Source organism: Scomber scombrus, chromosome 4 (assembly GCF_963691925.1).
Source record: "Scomber scombrus chromosome 4, fScoSco1.1, whole genome shotgun sequence".
NCBI classification, from domain to species: domain Eukaryota; kingdom Metazoa; phylum Chordata; class Actinopteri; order Scombriformes; family Scombridae; genus Scomber; species Scomber scombrus.
This window is the reverse complement of record NC_084973.1, coordinates 20172641-20189813: the sequence shown is the minus strand read 5'-3', so window position 1 is coordinate 20189813 and position 17173 is coordinate 20172641. Positions and strand designations below refer to the sequence as shown.

Below are 17173 nucleotides of genomic sequence, written 5' to 3'. Positions count from 1 at the left end.
CCAGTGACTTCTCTGACAGCCCAGTGCTCACATATGGCTAGGCTTTGCTTGTATAGCCTCACTTCAAGGCGAAGGGCCCTGCAAACATAAACAGTAGAGAGGCTGCAGCTGTAGCAGGGAGGCAGCCGCTTGCTTACCGAGATCTCTCTACACTAAACAATGGATCAAGTGACGCACGGGCCTTTGGCAGTGCAACAGAGACCCAGGCGGCTCAGAAAAGCCTTTCTTCCGTACGTTTATCTCTGCTCTCTCAATATTTACCCCATGGGAAAACACACAATTTTCCATTCCTTTTGTTCTGAAAGGAGCAAAGAGTGGACCTCCCTCTATCCCTCTCTCCCACCTTCAAGACAGGAGAGGGTCAGGGAGGACAAGTGTCTTTTTGAGCAAAATTTGGAAATGTGACTCTGATTTTCAACTACTCTGGGTAGAATTTGATCACTTACTCCTTCATACAGCTCAGTACAGGTGTTAGGAATGAATAGATTTCAGCAGTGAGTTTTGCACAGCCTCTCCTTCAAAGCAATTCATTGAAATTCACACGCACAGTCTATTTCCAGCCGTGTGGTGAAGGAAACAAAATGAGGATTAGTCTCTCATACTGTGTGCGTTTGTGCATTAGAAACTTAGTTTGTGTGTGTGGGTGTGCATCTGTGTTATATCTCTTTTATGATGGGTCACAATGGGGAACGGAAGGGCCCAGGAGCCAGTGAATTAACCCAAATTACAGCTAACAGTTGCCTGGGTAACTGGATAGGAATGAGGGGCAAATGGTGTGTAATTTCCTAATGAAGGAGGGGGGGTTCTTCTTTTTCACATTTAGAGACCTCCTTAGCCTGTTACCGTAACAACAGGAGGACTCTGAACCCCCCCAATTGTGATTGTTTGCTTGCTGAGTCACCTAAAAGTTTTTTTTCTCAGGCCTCACATATACAAACTATTTATTCTGTTCCCTCATAAACACCTATGATGCTGAGTTACATACTAGTTTTTAATGACCTGAGATCATTACACACTAATGGTACATGTTTCCTGAGTTGTTATGTATGCTTTTGCACAAAAGTTGAGTTCTTCACCAGTGACAGTTTGCAGATTTTCTTAATAGGTTGCAGAGTCAATGTATGGAAACCTGAGCTAGAGGCGATTGGAGGCCCATACAGCCTTCAGGTCAGCACGGGTCGGCACTCATTCACAGCTTTTTACTAATCAAATCAAGCTAGGTGTCACAGTCTAACTTCTGCAAATAAACCCACAAGGCCAGGGCCGTCTCTCTGCCGCTCCTTCTGACCATCTAGTTTATAACAGACTCCCAGGCACCCAGCTTATTGTGGCAGCAAATGTAAACAGACTTCTCACTCTGGTCTTGAATAAAAGAGACAAGACGCTAATGGGAGAACTGGAAAAACACACACATCTCTTTGATGGTATTACACATGACCTCTTCTAGGTGTGGGGAAACTGCACTGCACGGCACGTAATGAAATAAAATGCAATTATCAGACTGACTTGAGACGTTGTCACAGAGATTGCTCATGGTGGTTGTACGTCTCATTCCAGATCCTTAGCAGAATGCTGCAGTTAGAGGTAAGGATAAGAGAGCTTTGTTTGCCACTGAGCCATGTTAGCTGGCCTCCATTAGCCTCCAGCCACCGTCAGTCAGTTCGTGAGCTTTTCTATTGTCAGTCAAACCCTAAGCCTCTCTGCTATCTCACTTGAACCAGACTATGACTACAAAAAGACTGATAGGGATCTGCAAATCTCAGTTGCGGGTGAAGGGAAGGGTTTGGGTTTGGGAAGAGAGAAAGGCCTTTTTATTCTCTTCTGCGATTTGAACAGGTGTGACGGATGTGTGGCCTGAATGTATGTGTGCGTGTGTGTGTGTGTGTGTGTGTGTGTGTGTGTGTGTGTGTGTGTGTGTAAAGATAGTCATGACCTACCACCCAGAAGGAATACATGCCCCCCACCCCCCCACACACACACAGTTTTGCCAAGATGCATGTCCTGTTGAGGCACATTTCACTTGTTTTTTGATAGCTATCAGCACTTTCTCATTTCTGCTAAACAAAACAACACTTTCACAGAGCTGTTCTCTTTGGGGTTCTGCTTACTTTAGTGCAACAGCTGAAAGAGGTCAAACACAGCTGTGGGGTTCAGCACACATGCGCACTCATGCACTCCTGCACACACACACACACACAGTAAGGGCTTACTTTGTTTTCACATTAGAGCAAAGCTATTATAGTTTTATTTTATACTTTAATTCCCTTTTTTTTTTTTGTTGCTTTTTTGAGGTTGTGCAAATAATTCTGTCACCATAACAGAGTTTGAGACAGTGAATGGATGGATATGTGGGTGTGAATTCTACTCCCTCCTCACCAAGCTTATTTTTATTTTACTAATAGCACAGCAGCTTTCACTCTGAGGGGCGTTTGAGGTACAACTGAGCTGCACCAGACTATCAGATTACTGCACAGAGAACTGTGTAGTTCATCTACACAATATCTATCCACACTATTAAGGGGAGAGGGAGGTAGCGAGGGGTTAAGAGTGACAGAGACGTAATAGCCATTAAGAAGTTTTAAGTGATATCTGTGCAAGGCCACCAACAGTCCCGGGGTGGCACTCATGTTATCGGATAACAGTAATGGCTAATGCCCACAGCGGGTTGGGTTTTCTCTGTCAAAACATCCACTTAACATCATATCAGAGGCAGAAGTTTAAACAGAGACACTGACCATTCACTACATATGTGCACAAGAGGTATAAACACATTTATATAAATTATTTTTTGCACTCTTGTTACCTATTAAGAATTTACTACTGTGATTCATCTGGCTTGTTAACACTCATTTTTATATGTATAAATGCCTCTGTGATGAGAAATTACAGTCCTTCACCAGTGGTGTGTGTAGTAATAATACAATCTACACAGGTTTACATTCCATGAGTGATGAACACCTTGTTTATTCAAGTAACACTCATGCCAGTAACTCACTTAGAACATTTTCAATGCAGTGATAGAAATAAAAAAGGACAGGTAAGTCAAGTTACAAATGATGACAATTAAAAAATAAGAAAATCTGAATCAAGAAGGCCTGTTATGAATATTATTTTGCTTTTCTAAAATGTTCTAAAAGATAACTAAGAACAAATTTAACACAATCTAAAATGTATCTCCTGTATTATTTCTTCCATAGGAACTTCTCGTTAGTCTTCCACAGACTTTTGCTTTCGTCCTCTACAGACTGAGTTCTAGCTGCAAAATTTGTGTTGATGCAAACCCTCTGCACTTCTGCCAGATCTGTCAACCGGTTGATACTCTCTTCATTACCTTCATTCAGGATGTCCCAGAAGTCTTTCCGGCTGCCCTTTGATGCCGCCTGGGGTGTAGGTTGTGATGGTGTGTGTGAACTTGAAGAGGACAGAGAGTCTTTTACACCAGGATCAGTATTAATTGTAATTCTGGATGCAGAAGTTGTGGGAAGACATGTACTTGCTGACACTGAGGAGGATGTAGATGATGTTTTCGGGGAGTTGCTCTGCTGTGCACCCCTGAGCTTGGGCTTTAACAAGTCATTGAGGATTGAGGTGTCTCCTAACAGATCTGTGAGGAGGGATCTGTGACTGGAGGTGGATGGGGCCTGTTCTGGAGAAGAAAGGGCCTGAGCATTTTCTTTCTTCCCTTTCAAAATTTCGCTAGTCATGGAAGACGATTTTTGCTCTCGCTCCATTCCCTGTGCTGTGGGTTTAGACAATGTGGTGGACCAACCATGGCTGAGATCCAGAGAAGAGGGGGTATCTCTGTCTCTGTGGATCAGGAAAGCAGCAGCCTCACCGGGCCCCAGACCACTGCTGCCGGCCCGATCCACGCCAAGACTACCACCAGCTCTGGAGGCTCCAGGACTAGAAACACTACCCCTCTTTGTCCTCTTGTGTCCTCTGGCACTGCAGACCGTCTCCTCTTGCTCCTCTGACTCAGGACTTGGAACATCACTTACAGCTTGTAGAACATTCTTTCGTGGGTTCGTTTGCTTTTTCTGGGGTTCTGAAACATCTTTTTTAGGCTCTATCTTCAGTTCTGGAACATAATTTTGTGGGATTTTTGGCTTTTTTTGAGGCAAAGGCACATCGTTTTCTCGGGTTCCAGGCTCGATCTGGGGTTCCAGATACTTCTGAGAGTATTTAGACCTCCGCTTGGCATCCTTTTGTAAGGTTCTGGATGTAGCATTTGAAGAAGAGGATGTCAGTGCGGAATCAAGTTGTGGGAAGTTGTTTGTGACTGTGTTGGCCAGCTCAGGATGGTTCAGTGAGGTATAATACAGACGTAGCCAGGCCAGTCTCTGGGTTGAGCTGCTTCTTAGAACCTTCTCTGCAAATTGATGGACTGAGGCAAATTTAAATTTTGTTGCCATCTCCTCCAGCTGCTGCCTACACACAAACACACAAAGGACACATAAAGGGTTGTGAAAAACTCTCAAATAATGAAGATAGGATGTTTAGTAACTAAAATCACCTGTTAACTATTGAAGACGTTCAGTTAGTCTGAGGCTAGAATTTGGCACATGTAAGCACACTGTAAGCTACTTACACCATCTTTAAAAGCCACAAGGCCTATACTATTAATCAGATATTCTGTGGGTCTGTCAGGCTTAGCCTAAGATGAATAGTTCTCCAAATATTCAGGCTCATATCCAGACAGCCATGCAGTATGAGGTGTTTTTCCTGAGCTCCTAGGCAGTCATTAAAACTTTGGTCTAACCAGACTCAGGGACAGAAATACTTCAAAGTCACTGGTGGTGCAGCAGCATTATGGTGGTGTTATTACCATTTGTGCCTTTCACTGGAAAAACAATAAATAAAAGTTAGGGCAGTAAAGCCCGACGTGCATGTGGATTTAAATCATTAAAACAGCAAGGTTAACTGAGGGGATATCAATATAACTAGTGCGTATTTTCATTCCCCTGTGAGCCTCTGGGCAGAGATACAGTCTTCCCCTTGGGGAGTGAGATTGGAGCCACAAAGGTGTCAGTTTATGAGTGCATTTTGAGAGGTAGGGGGCGGAGGTGATGCAGCACAACAGAGTTGTATATTTTAGTACGGTGTGTCCGTATGTGTGTGTAAATGCTTGTTAGGACGTGTGTGTGTGTGTATCAGTGTGGGTTTGGAAGTCCTCGGGCAATCATTTTTGGTTCGTCTCAGGAGGGCTGTGGTTGTGGAGGGGAAAACTGCTGCACTGTTGAGCCTGAACACAACTGGGTAATCTTTGCAATGATGCTGGGAAATAGGTGGAAGGGAGAGCTCAGAGGTGGTCTCTCTCTTTCTCTCTCTCTCTCTAAACCCAAAACACACACGCACAAATACACAGAAATCCCGATGCCCAGGCGGGGGCGCTCAACATCAAATCTGTGGTGAGTTTGGCCTACTTCCCTACACTGCCAGGAATTCCTCTCTTCTCTCCTTCCCTCCCCACAACTCCACTCATTACACCACCTTCTCCTCTTTTCATCCACTTGCCTACTTTATTTCAATCCAAACTTTTTCTTCTTTCATCTTTTGTTGAACACTCCTTTATCTATGGTCCATTTACTTCTCCAATTCTACATATCACTTAATTATTTTCCATCCAACCCTCTTGCTTTATCCTCTCATTGGATCTCCATATTTCGTCTTTAACTACCACATTCTTTTTCCTTCTGCCTTTCTCTCTGCTTATTAGTGTTATCTTAACTGCTGTTAGCTCCTCTGTTCTGTTCCGTTCCTGTCTCTTAACCTCATGTTCTCTGACACTCTTACAGTACCTGCATATGGCCTGGGGAGTCTCTCCAATGATGAATGTGGTTTGTCTGGTGTGGTGTACACTCTTGTTGGTGAAGGTGACTGGATGGTCCACACTTGGTTTCTCGGGTCTGACAGTAGCAGGGCGGGGAGGACTGTCTGGTGGGCTTGATGACAAGCTCTGGCACAATCAAACAAGTTTTGTAAAAAAAAAAGAGAAAAAAAAGAAAAAGTGAGGGTGAGTTTGAGTTGTTTCTGCCTCTAAACAATACACCACCTCTTAGCTTATCAAGGAGAAACTACAATTATATATTTACTTGCCATGCATTCTTTCTTTAATTCCCCAGAAACTTCATATGAGACACATATGGGACATACCAGTAGAAATAATTTGAGAAAAACAACGCTGATATATCATCACCTTCGAAGTTGCGAACTTTAATCAAACAGTCGCTTATTTATATATCCAGCAGTAAATTATCATTCATTTTGGGTTTGGCATATGTACGTCAAATATTCACTCTTTCGGCTCAGTTTCTGGCTCTTTAGAAGCTAGATACCCCACTGAACTTCACCTGATAGTAACTGTGTTTAGTTACCATTTGTGGCTGAACTGTTAGAGTACAGTCAGTTAGTTTCAGAGCTTTTTCTATGAAAACAGCTGCCCGCTGCAGCCGAAAATGATGCAAGGAGAGCGGGGAGAGTGACCCAAAACAGTAATGTTGCAGGCCGGACAACTAAATGATGAACAACTCACTATGAAACCCAGGAGCAAAGGGGAGTTGCAGAGTCAGGTAATAATTCTCTGTAGGTATGATAAATTGTTATTTTAAAAATATATATTTGAAAAAGAAACTATAGCCACTTTATGAAAATCAAATATCTAAATCAATTTGTTTTACATGCAGCTAATGTTGATGAGCCTACAGCAGAAGTGGCAAAACAGATTAAACATAATTACATAAGGGGTCTGTTCACCCATATCATCCAAAAATCTTTTAAAGCCGAGTGGAGTGAAATTTGATTTGTACCACACTCAATAATATTTACATTTAAATGTTTTCTTCAAACATTTCTAAACCAGGAATCTAACAAAGTTATTCTTAGTAATCCACAGACCTCACTATGAACCTTTTGTTATGTTGTACTTTTGTTATGTTGTATTTGGTGCAGGCTTGCGATTCTAAATTAGGTAACCTACACAACTGCAAGCTGATTCTGATTGGTCGTATACAGTTTCCAGGCATACTTAGGTAGAAAATAGCTCTAAATGACACTGTTTACAGTGAGATCTATGAGTCATTGTAATACTGACAGATGACAGATATAACCCCAATATCATATGTTTGGAGAAGCAGTGGACTGTACCTCCTGGGTACTGAGAAGGTGATTAGCTGGGAGTTGAGAATACATCTTTCGTTCAAACACATCTCGCACAGCAGCTCTACTGATCCGCTCCTCTGCTCTGCTCCCGCCCACAACGCGTTGGTTAGAGTGGGTATACACAACCTCCTGTACACCCCCTTTAAAACCAAAATATATCAAATTAATGTTGAAAAGGATTCATTAAAATGTTTTGGCATATATGAGTGAAAAATAAGCACTGAATTTGACCTAACACACTGTCGATGGTTCTACCATCTCCTTTGGATGCTGGGGACCTCTGACTTTTCAGATATGTAAATGAAACAGCTTTGGATGCTCCTGTTTGTTTCTCTATGTCTGTCCTGTCTGTTTCTGCTGCTCTGGGTCTATCTGTCTTCGGAGTTGTAAAGTGACACCCTTTAGATCTCCCTTTCTTAAGAGGAGTGTACTCATCCTCTGAAGATGTGAAAGTCTCCAAGTCCTCTGTATGTGTGGATCTGGCCTTGTCCCTTACACCAAAAGTTAGCCTCTTTCTGTTGTAACCTACTCTTCCTCCTCTACTGTGTGAACTTAAAGCATCCTTCTTAGGGCATGTCATTTCATCTATGTCTAAATCCTCAGATTCATCTGAGTAACCCTTGAATTGGTGCACTTTGGGAACAATGGTTTTGAGCTTGTTACATGTCTTTCTGTCTGGTGAGGAGTTTTCATCACTCTCTTTGTCCACTATAATTGTCTTATGTGCCCAACCCTTCTGGACCAGTCCTTTTCTAACAGCATCATCAGTCTGTTTCAACAGAGAAATTCTCTCTTGTCTCCCACCATCTCTATTCTCTCCCACGCTTGTTCCCAATTTAGGCAGACTAACTGCACCAATCGCTGTATTGAAGCACTTATTGGTGCCAGAGGAGGTACTATCCTTCTTTCCTGAGTTCCCTTGATCTTTAGTGTCTTCCTCAGAGGTGATTTCTTCAACATTTGGGCTACTGTCCCCTTCTCCTGACTCTGCTTTTTCTTTGACCGCCTGGAGCAGTCTGGAGAAACCATGCTGGAGGAGAGTCATTCGACCAGGACCAGTGACAGCATTCCCACCGCTTGTGCCATCCACTGCACTGTCTGAGGCCTTCCTCTTAACCCCCTGCTCCTCCTCATCCTCTTCGCTCCCACTGCTGAAGTCAAGCACCCCTCTGGGGAACTTTGATGCATCTCTGTTCTCCTTGGCTGGTTGATCACTCAGTGTAATGGCATTTGTAGTTGAAGAATCTCCTGGGTCCTTTAATAAGATGGCATAAAACAAACAGATAAAGAAAATTAGAAACAGACTGGCATTGAAATTGGTACAAGGTAAGTATTACAAGGACAAGAAATTACAATGAAAAATGCTAATTTTTAAAACACATTTAGCTATGAAATTTCCACAAAAGGCAGCTAATTATGCAGCTCCTTTGTTCGTGCCATCTCTCAATTGACCAACCTATGAGAGAATTCATTGTGTAATAGAAAACAGATGTTTGCAACAATAAATCATAATAAACATCAATGTGACACATGCCCTCCATTATGATGTAATATGAAGAAGACAAATGGGTCATAACATTTCCTGGAGTTATATGAATGAGCCTTTATTGGAGCGACCACCACCAGTGATCCTAATTTTACAAAAATTGCAAACTACACGACTCTGATCCGTTTCTGCAGACGTTGTGTGCGAGCGGGTGCTTACACGCCTCAAGCCTCTTTCTGTGCGTGATAAGACACCCCAGTGTATTCTGTATGTTTTTAAAACTACTAAATAGACTCAACGGAGCAGCAGTCCTGTGAAAAAGGACAGTGTGCATCACAGCACAGCCCTGGCTGGGAACGGGATGATAAGGGGTATCGCTGTGTAAATAAATAACTGAAAAGCAGTAGACTTCAGTGTGGTCTGCTCCGTCCATTAGGACACTAGGTAATTATATCCAGCTGTTTTACACAGCATAAGAGAGAAAAAGAGAGGCAGACAAAGAGAACCTCTTCCTTCAGTTTTGCAAAAATACAGAAAGTTTAGTGTAAAAATGTTATTTGTAAGCCAAGGCCTTTAAGTGATACTCTTTTATTTTGAGAGTATTAAATACCCATCTGCTGTCAGCTTGGAAGGTGGTTATAAATCTCACTGATAGAGAACAGGAGCTGCGGTCAGTCAGCTGCAATAGATTCCAATGATGTCAAGTTATCATGGCAGAAAGAAAATAAATATAACGTCCACTGAAACTTTTGAAAACAACCCGCCGTCCATCCATATGCTCAGCACGCTGCAAACACTCATAGTTCAAGTAAATACACCACTTCTAGTTTCACTGCAGAAAAATAATGAGCAGTGGTTTAAAAGGTTTCTGTGGGTCTTTTTGTTCGCTATATTAATTTATTGTGACTGACTGAACTCAAGCTAACCACAGCTGCTGATGAAACTAAAATCTTTATAGCCACCTTTAAAGCCTACAGTGATATTTGCTATTGACAAGATAGATTCTAATTATTCTTTCGTTCAAAGTAACATAATTTACCCCATTTTTACAATATTTTTGAGAATAGGAGCTGTTTTTTCTCATAAATGGGGCATATCCATTTTGAAATGTAATTTAAGAGAGAAGAAGGATTGTAGGATCAAGAATAATGGAGGAATGTAACAGTCAGAAAATGCAGAGCCAAGGCAGACTAAGTTAAATGAGATTGTGTGGGTTGGGTGACTGACAGAAAGGAAGGCCCCTGTATGAGGTATCCCCTCTTTCACATGGGAATGGGAGGATGAGTGGGCCGCCTGGGGAGGAAGACGGAGTGAGGGATGGGAAAGATGAGTGCCCCATGTTCTGGGTCTCTGAGAACAACAAAGTTACTCACGCTAACTCTCTTTGTCTCCTCCTCCTTCTCTTCGCCTGTGTGTGTGCTGGTTGTCATTACACCAGCCTCCACTTGTCCTTCTCGCTAACAGGAAGAATCAAAGTGAACATTAACATTTAATTGTACAACATCAATCTAATTATGTCAGAATCACCAACAACAGACTTTATCTTTCAGTTCTTATTTTTCCAAGGAGTGCATTATATTTTTTGGCATTTCAGACATTTATCTGAAGTACTGTATCAGAAAACAAGTAAGAGCAATATGCTTTTTAATATATATATATACTGTTTTCTGAGTCACTATATTGTGAGTTGAAGCAGTACACTTCAGTAGAACACATCATCAATCCTAAACCTGCAGTAGTAAAAAGCCCGCAGGCAATCTAACCTCTAAAATCTTTCGAGTTAGGCATGTCCCTTGGGTCTGCAGCCTGAAGAGGTTTTTGATCCCAAACAGCTCCCCCTTATGGACACCATGCACTGCCTCAAAGTACCGCCGTGCACTCTCTTTGCCCAAAACTGAGCACTGCAATTGCTGAAGGAAAACATAGAAAAGATGTTATAAAGATTACTGAGCACTGAATACACATTATTAAGCTTCACCAAAAATAAAGTGATCTTGTGTCATACACCATTCACATGCTAGCATTTGGAATCAATTCAAGGTGCCAGTTAAATGCATGCAGAGTCTACATTTGCCGATGTAGTTGTTATAGAAAAACAAAAAAACAGACTAATTTGTTTACTGTAGAGTAATTGACTGGTTTGAATTTGGCAAAAAAAAAGACTTAACAAAAATGCTTTCATATTAAATGTGGCTTTTGTGATACTTTGGCACATATTTCTGTTGAAATGTAATTTGTGAACATGCCAATAGACCTCACTGCAGGTAAATAACAACTGCCTCCATAATTGTAACTGTCATTATTTTCAGGTACCTGTTTGTAAACTTGTCTGAGGTAGATCACTTCCTCTATAGTCCCCAGTGAGATCAGTCTGAGAACAGTCACATCCCTGCACTGGCCAATACGGTAAGCTCTGAAAAGGCACACAAACATAATGTACATATAAATATTACAATAACTGGACATTTTGATATCAGATTCTGCATATGACGACAGTTGGCACAGAACATGAATAATAGAAAGAGAATACTAGCAGCCGAGTAGTAGCCGAGGGAAGCTACAGTACATTAAAACATCAAAAACTGTTGATAGCTCAGACATCGCCAACAACCTACCTATCAATAGCCTGGAGATCATTGGCTGGGTTCCACGTTGGGTCAAACAGTACTACCACATTGGCCCCTACAAAGTTTAGACCAAGACCACCCGCCCTGACACAACAAAGTTGTTAACATTTGGTCAGTTGTTTTGAATATAATTAGCATTAGCACTTATAACTCAAATAGAAATAAATGTAGAAGACTGTTTAAATGCAGAGGAAGGTTTGTAAGGTACATTTAAAGCACAACAAAAGGTTATTCCTCTTTCTTTTTTTTCTTTTTTTTAAGTATTACTGGTTTTCAGACTAACATGGTGGAAATCAAGCAGAGGTTGATGTGAGAGGAGCTGTTGAACTCCTTGACAATCTGGACTCTCTCTTTGGCTTTGGTGGTTCCATCCAACCTGCTGTAATCGAGCCCTTCAGCCATGCAGTAGCTCTCCAGCACATCTAACAGCTGTTAGGTTCAAAACACAACAAACAGTTATGAAGGGTTCAAAACACATAGATTAACTGTGTAAAAACAGTGTCTGTCTTCTGTAAATCTATGATGTGAGTGTAGTCATCAGTAAGGCTGAGGGGTTTGTATGAAAGATAAAAATACAGATGCCAGACAAACAAGTCGAATAAAAACATGAAACATAATGTTCTTGGTTTGTAGATACACTACAGGGGTAATATTGAACCTTGTGCAATCAAAATTGTATGGATTATATGATTCCTGAAAAAGCAAAGCAAAGGCCTGAAAATATGACCTCAGAAGTTTGAAATGTTATCATATTGTCTCAGGTGACCATTAGATTCTGCACTACAAAGTATAATTATCTTAAAAACTCTAATTGCTTTCAGCCCAAAGGCTTACCTATTAATCCATGTCGTGAGAAAACCAAGTCCTCTGCTACTATTTTTTCTGTAAACAATTCATCTGCACTAACAGCAGCGGCAATAAAGTGCGTGTCTTCAAGCCTGTTGCTGAGAAGCCAAATGGATGTGAATGGGCGTAAAGCTCTAAGACCAACGAGCATACTCCAACTCTGACACCATCTAAAATCCCTTTTAGATTACATCACTGTGAGCATCAAACCATTTTCCTGTGGGAAAACATCTCACCCTGTTGCCCATCCAACTCTCACACAACATATCTCTGCAATCATACACGCAAACTCATTGACACGAGAAATTCAGATTTCAAAACACACAAAACATCCAGACACAGCTCTCACCTTGGTTGAGAGAGAAAAAATAAGCACTTTATCTCTCTTTTGCAGATAATATTTAAGCAGCTTCTGCAAAACCTGAAACGAAAGATAAACATGTTAACGTACACTAAAACAGCCTGTAAAGAACAGGTGGCAGAGCCTTTGTTCCTGTGCCTTACCTTCATTTTCCCACTGTACGTTGGGTCTGACAGGGCCTCGAATGCTTCGTCTTTGCATCTTTGCACAAAGTCCGGAAACTTCTGGAATACTTTTTGACAAATTGTACTTACATACTTTTCCTAGAAGAATAATTGGATGATGTTAGTGAAAAAGATACTGTAGCTCTGATATTTAAAAAAAAAACAAGTTGCAGGATTACATGTATACCTGTTTCTTGCTGGTTCCTGCAGTGGACTGTAGCAGTGCTGCATGGTTGGCAACCTTCCTCAATATGGTCAAGTAACTAAAGTACAGATCCATGATTTTTACACCTTCTGAGTTTGTCTGAAATAAAAGAAATCTGTATTATTTCAAGCCTTTATCCTTATTCTGCATCCATCTTCAATACCACCTATCATCTAGAGGGTCTTGGGTAACCTTATTCTTTTACCTTATAATTTAGTATCAATTTAAAGTGGTAGTGGACGGGTTCCTCCCTGCATTTAAATAAAGAACTGCAGCAGGCTCCTGTGTTGTATTTCACTCTAGTACATTGTCTGCAAAAAGTACAATGGAGAAGTACATAACATAGATATTTAAAGGTTCATTTCATCTAAATTATGTCCATGTCCTTGTTGATTTTACTATGCTGATTATTTTGTGTCATTGGATTGTTTACAGGAGAAAAATGAAGAGGGACATTTGTGTATCTATTTATTTGTTTTTAATGTCTGTATTTGTACTTTGACCATCCGAATTTCCCTCTTTAGGATAATAAAATTGACTTTGACTTTGAAATATGCTACGTTGACAGCAAGCGTTTAAAATGGGTACTGCTGTCCAAATTTAGAATATTGGAGAGTTGCCCCCCCCCCCTCCCATCTCCTCCTCCCCAGACTCAAAGCTCACACAGTTTTAGGTTGGGTGGAATCTATCTCAGTTGATCCAGTTTATTTGCTTGCTTCCATGGCTGCAGCATACTGTGTTTGCATGCCAGTGTTTCATATCTGGCAACCTGGGGTGTCAAAATGGGCGTCAACCAGATTTCACAGAAATATGTGAAATGACCAAGACCTCTTAACTCCACATGATGTGGTGGTGGCACGTAAAGTGTTAAAATTATGTGCCAGCACCACAATCTGGTTGAATGGGCAGTGGGCAGACTCACACAGGCCAAAACAAAAACAGACGGAGAGCAAACTGGCTGTAGTCACAGAAGGCAGTATTTCAACTTAACATGTTTCCTTAATCTCTGATAACATACCATGGTAATTTTAGTACAGTAAACATATTACATTTTGGTCTTTTTAATCTATTAACATTATTATGTATTCATTTATTTTGTTTACATTTTTGTTAACTTTCATTATTTGTGCCTGAGGATCCACTTAAAAACGAGATGGTACACCTCAAGGGGTTTATCCTTAATATTGAATTAATAAAATAAATTCCACAAAACATGTTTTCCCCCCTTATTTACTTGGCTCAAAATATTAGCAAAAATAATTAGAAGTAGAGTAGAAGAATAGAATAGAATATACTTATATGTTTTGTCTAAATTAGGTAATTTGACCCTTAAAAAGAAAAAAGTGAAAAGCTCTAGGGGGGGGGGGGGGGGGGACTGACTTTATAGCAGCAGCTTCTCCGGGTACGTCCACTCTGACAGTCACATTTCTCTGTAGACCTCAGTAATAATGTCACATCTTCAGTGTCCAGCACTGTCTGATATACCGTGTGCTGAAAGTCAGTCAAAGAGCAATACACCACCTAGGACAAAACAAAACAGAGCAACATAAACATTCACCTAATTATTATCATTATGGAATACTGTAAAGTAGATGCTGAATGTTTCTAGAGAACTGAAAGACATTTAAATGAGAGAGTTTGACTCAACCAATCCTACCCTGTCATCTTTCTTAGGCAGTTGTTCCTTAATCAGAGATTTAGTCCTTCTGAGGAACCTGTGGGAAATCTTCTTCACCAGGGCTTTGACAGTCTTCCTCCCTGTAGCTAGGGCACGTTTTGTTGCGTTGTGTCTCTGTCCCTGCTCAATGGGATCTGAAAACTTGTTCTTAAAATGTCCTAAGTTGTAAAGACAACCAGGTACGGCCCTGCACAGAATAACAATAACAATGCTTAACAAATGAAAAATATATTAAAAGCTAATAGGAATGATTTGAACATAACCCCCATAGCAGGGAAATACATGTTTGAAATATGTTTTAAAATGTGAAGCAAAAGACTCTGGACATACCAGTCCATGACACACCACAATTCCTCAAGGTTGTTCTGTAAGATGGTGCCAGTGAGGCCAACTCTGATCTGACAGAAATACAAGTAAAAAGCTACCATCAAAACGGAAGCCCACTTGAAAGATATCACAGCCAATCTTGTAGATTTCCATCCTCCATCCTCAGCACATTCCAGACGATTCCCACACTCTAGTCACTACTAGTCACACTAGTAATCATGACCCCCTACATTACAAACAGAAACAAAAGCTCTCTGACCTGACATTTCAGATCCTTCATGGCCTGAGTGATCTGGGAATTTGGATTCTTTATCTTGTGAGACTCGTCCACAAAAACAGCAGACCAGTCTATGCTGTGAGGAGGGCAGGGGAAACTTTTAGTCACAGTGCTAAAGTACCAAAAATCTGTTACTGTAACAGAAACAAAATAACATGCATGTACACAGACAATGTATCATTCATGATATGTGATGCCTTTATGTATTGAGAATGTTTCTTCTTACTTATTAAACTGATCCAGACAAAGCCGAAGAGTCTCGTAGGTGGTGAGAGCGATCTCAATGCGTCCCTTCTTGATGCGAGCCAGCTCCTCCTCTTTCCTCAGCCCGTGGACCACCACACACTGGAAGTGACCCCATGTGTCTAGTTCATCTTTCCAGTTGTGAAGGACTGACAGCGGGGCTACAATCAGGAACACCTAGAGGGGATCACAAAACACCAAAATCACATTGTCAACATGTTAATACTAATACTTGCTGCTTTACACTGTTGTTACACTTAACACAGTGTTAGTCTCAATGAACACACCTGCACCATCTTAAATCTATTACTCCTATCAAGAGTTTTAGGGGGTTTTATTACTTTTTGAATGACTCATGGTAGCATGTTATTTCAGTACACACTTTGTTGGGTTTACTCTGCTTGGAGGGAATCTGACTCTGCAGAAACTGAGGTCTGTTGTTCTCAATGTCCTCCCATGTTCCTGTTTTGTGCAACACTGCAGCAAGGAAGCCAATGACCTTAAAGAAAAAGGAGAGGGAGAAAGACACAGCAGAATGAAGAATTAATAAACTGCACACATTTTACCAGTTGCTGAAAACAATGGTTTCACAGCTGTTTATACTTTTTACCTGCACAGTCTTTCCCAGGCCCATGTCATCCCCCAGGATACAACCTCTGGAATGGATGTAGTTGTTGTAAATGAATCTGATACCTTCTCTCTGATAATCCCTCAGGTATCTGTTGATGGTGTAGGGGACTTTGTCTCCACCAGCATCACCCAGATTTAAGGGGACACATACTCTGGGATGTGTGACACTGTTAGCAAACACAGGTTTCTCCTTGTTAAAGTGATTTACGCCTGATCTCATGAGTTTTGAAACAGGCACAGCTTCTTCCTCCTCTTCTTCTTCTTCTTCTTCTTCTTCCCCCTCTACATCTTTACTACGATCAGTGAACACCACCCACGCGGTGGTATCATCACTGTGAAAGGTGGAGGTCAGTCTCTGGATGGTGGCTTCTCGCAGGGTGCCATCTCTAGGGTTAGGAGCCAGACATCTATCACCCTCATGCCATGTTGCTGCAAAATAATGTTAACACCTATGGTTTTGTAAACTTCAGTGACCAACAGGAATGTAGCAGGAGTAAGTAAAACGATGTCTTACAAACCTTTTTCTACTGCAGTAGTTGAAGCCATTAGGATACATTGCAAGTATCTCCTCTCATCTTCGTCCTGTGGAGGAAAAGTCACTGCAGCTTGCTAGCTAACTTAGCTTGATTAGCTTATCTAACATATACAACAAAGTACGTGCAACAGCAGTAAAATAAAACACCGCTCTCGTGTAGCGTTAAGACTAATCGTCCTGAATACTGTTAAATCGTTCATATGTTATCCTCTGTTAATGACGAGTTAGCTGCCGACAAGACACAAAGCAGCACCACTGTGAGGTTAGCTTGCTGTATGTTTACCTATTTTCGCAAACGGTCCGGCACTTTCCACACAACTCGACGAGTTACAATAAGTTAAAATTTAAAAAAGCTGCTATACAAATTACAAACCTGGATGATAAATATATTTAAATAATTAATGTCTTCATAATTTGATCAATTTTTCTCCACACCGTTCTCGTTGTTGGACGATTGTGTTGAAAGTGCCACACGGAATTTAAATTAATTTTGTTGAAAAAAATACAGTTATATAAAATTCAATTAATTTAATCTATGGTAGGCAAACGCTTATTACTTATTTAAGGTTTGTGTTCTTGTATAAACAGATGTTATTTGGTATATACAACTCCTCTGAATATCTCTGTTATATTAAA

At 40.9% G+C, this 17173-nt stretch overlaps 1 protein-coding gene across 3 annotated transcripts; it reads right to left on the bottom strand.

The window, feature by feature from the left end:
- Positions 1–2964: 2964 nt before the first annotated feature.
- On the bottom strand, positions 2965–16798 carry ercc6l2 (excision repair cross-complementation group 6-like 2). 3 transcript variants are annotated; one of them, XM_062417792.1, is made up of 20 exons: positions 16521–16798; positions 15983–16431; positions 15755–15871; positions 15356–15549; positions 15112–15205; positions 14856–14923; positions 14505–14712; positions 14228–14368; positions 12830–12946; positions 12622–12741; positions 12467–12538; positions 11555–11700; positions 11260–11355; positions 10958–11057; positions 10408–10554; positions 10018–10101; positions 7390–8413; positions 7144–7298; positions 5799–5956; positions 2965–4428 (listed from the first exon to the last, which is right to left on the bottom strand). In XM_062417792.1, exons 1-20 carry the CDS (start codon positions 16546–16548, stop codon positions 3183–3185), a joined length of 4764 nt encoding a protein of 1587 aa, XP_062273776.1. In that variant the 5' UTR covers positions 16549–16798; the 3' UTR covers positions 2965–3182. The 3 variants fall into 3 exon arrangements, with proteins under 3 accessions (XP_062273776.1, XP_062273777.1, XP_062273778.1); XM_062417793.1 differs by lacking the exons at positions 15983–16431; positions 16521–16798 and having other exon boundaries at positions 15714–15847; XM_062417794.1 differs by lacking the exons at positions 15755–15871; positions 15983–16431; positions 16521–16798 and having other exon boundaries at positions 15112–15200; positions 15356–15364.
- Positions 16799–17173: the final 375 nt, after the last annotated feature.

Coding starts and splice junctions, on each gene's coding strand:
- ercc6l2 (XM_062417792.1), bottom strand. CDS start 16,548: ATGGCTTCAACTACTGCAGTAGAAAAAG. Junction 15,206..15,355: donor TGTCTGGATCAGTTTAATAA/GTAAGAAGAAAC, acceptor CCCTCCTCACAG/CATAGACTGGTCTGCTGTTT. Junction 12,947..14,227: donor GGAGAAGCTGCTGCTATAAA/GTCAGTCCCCCC, acceptor CTTTTATTTCAG/ACAAACTCAGAAGGTGTAAA.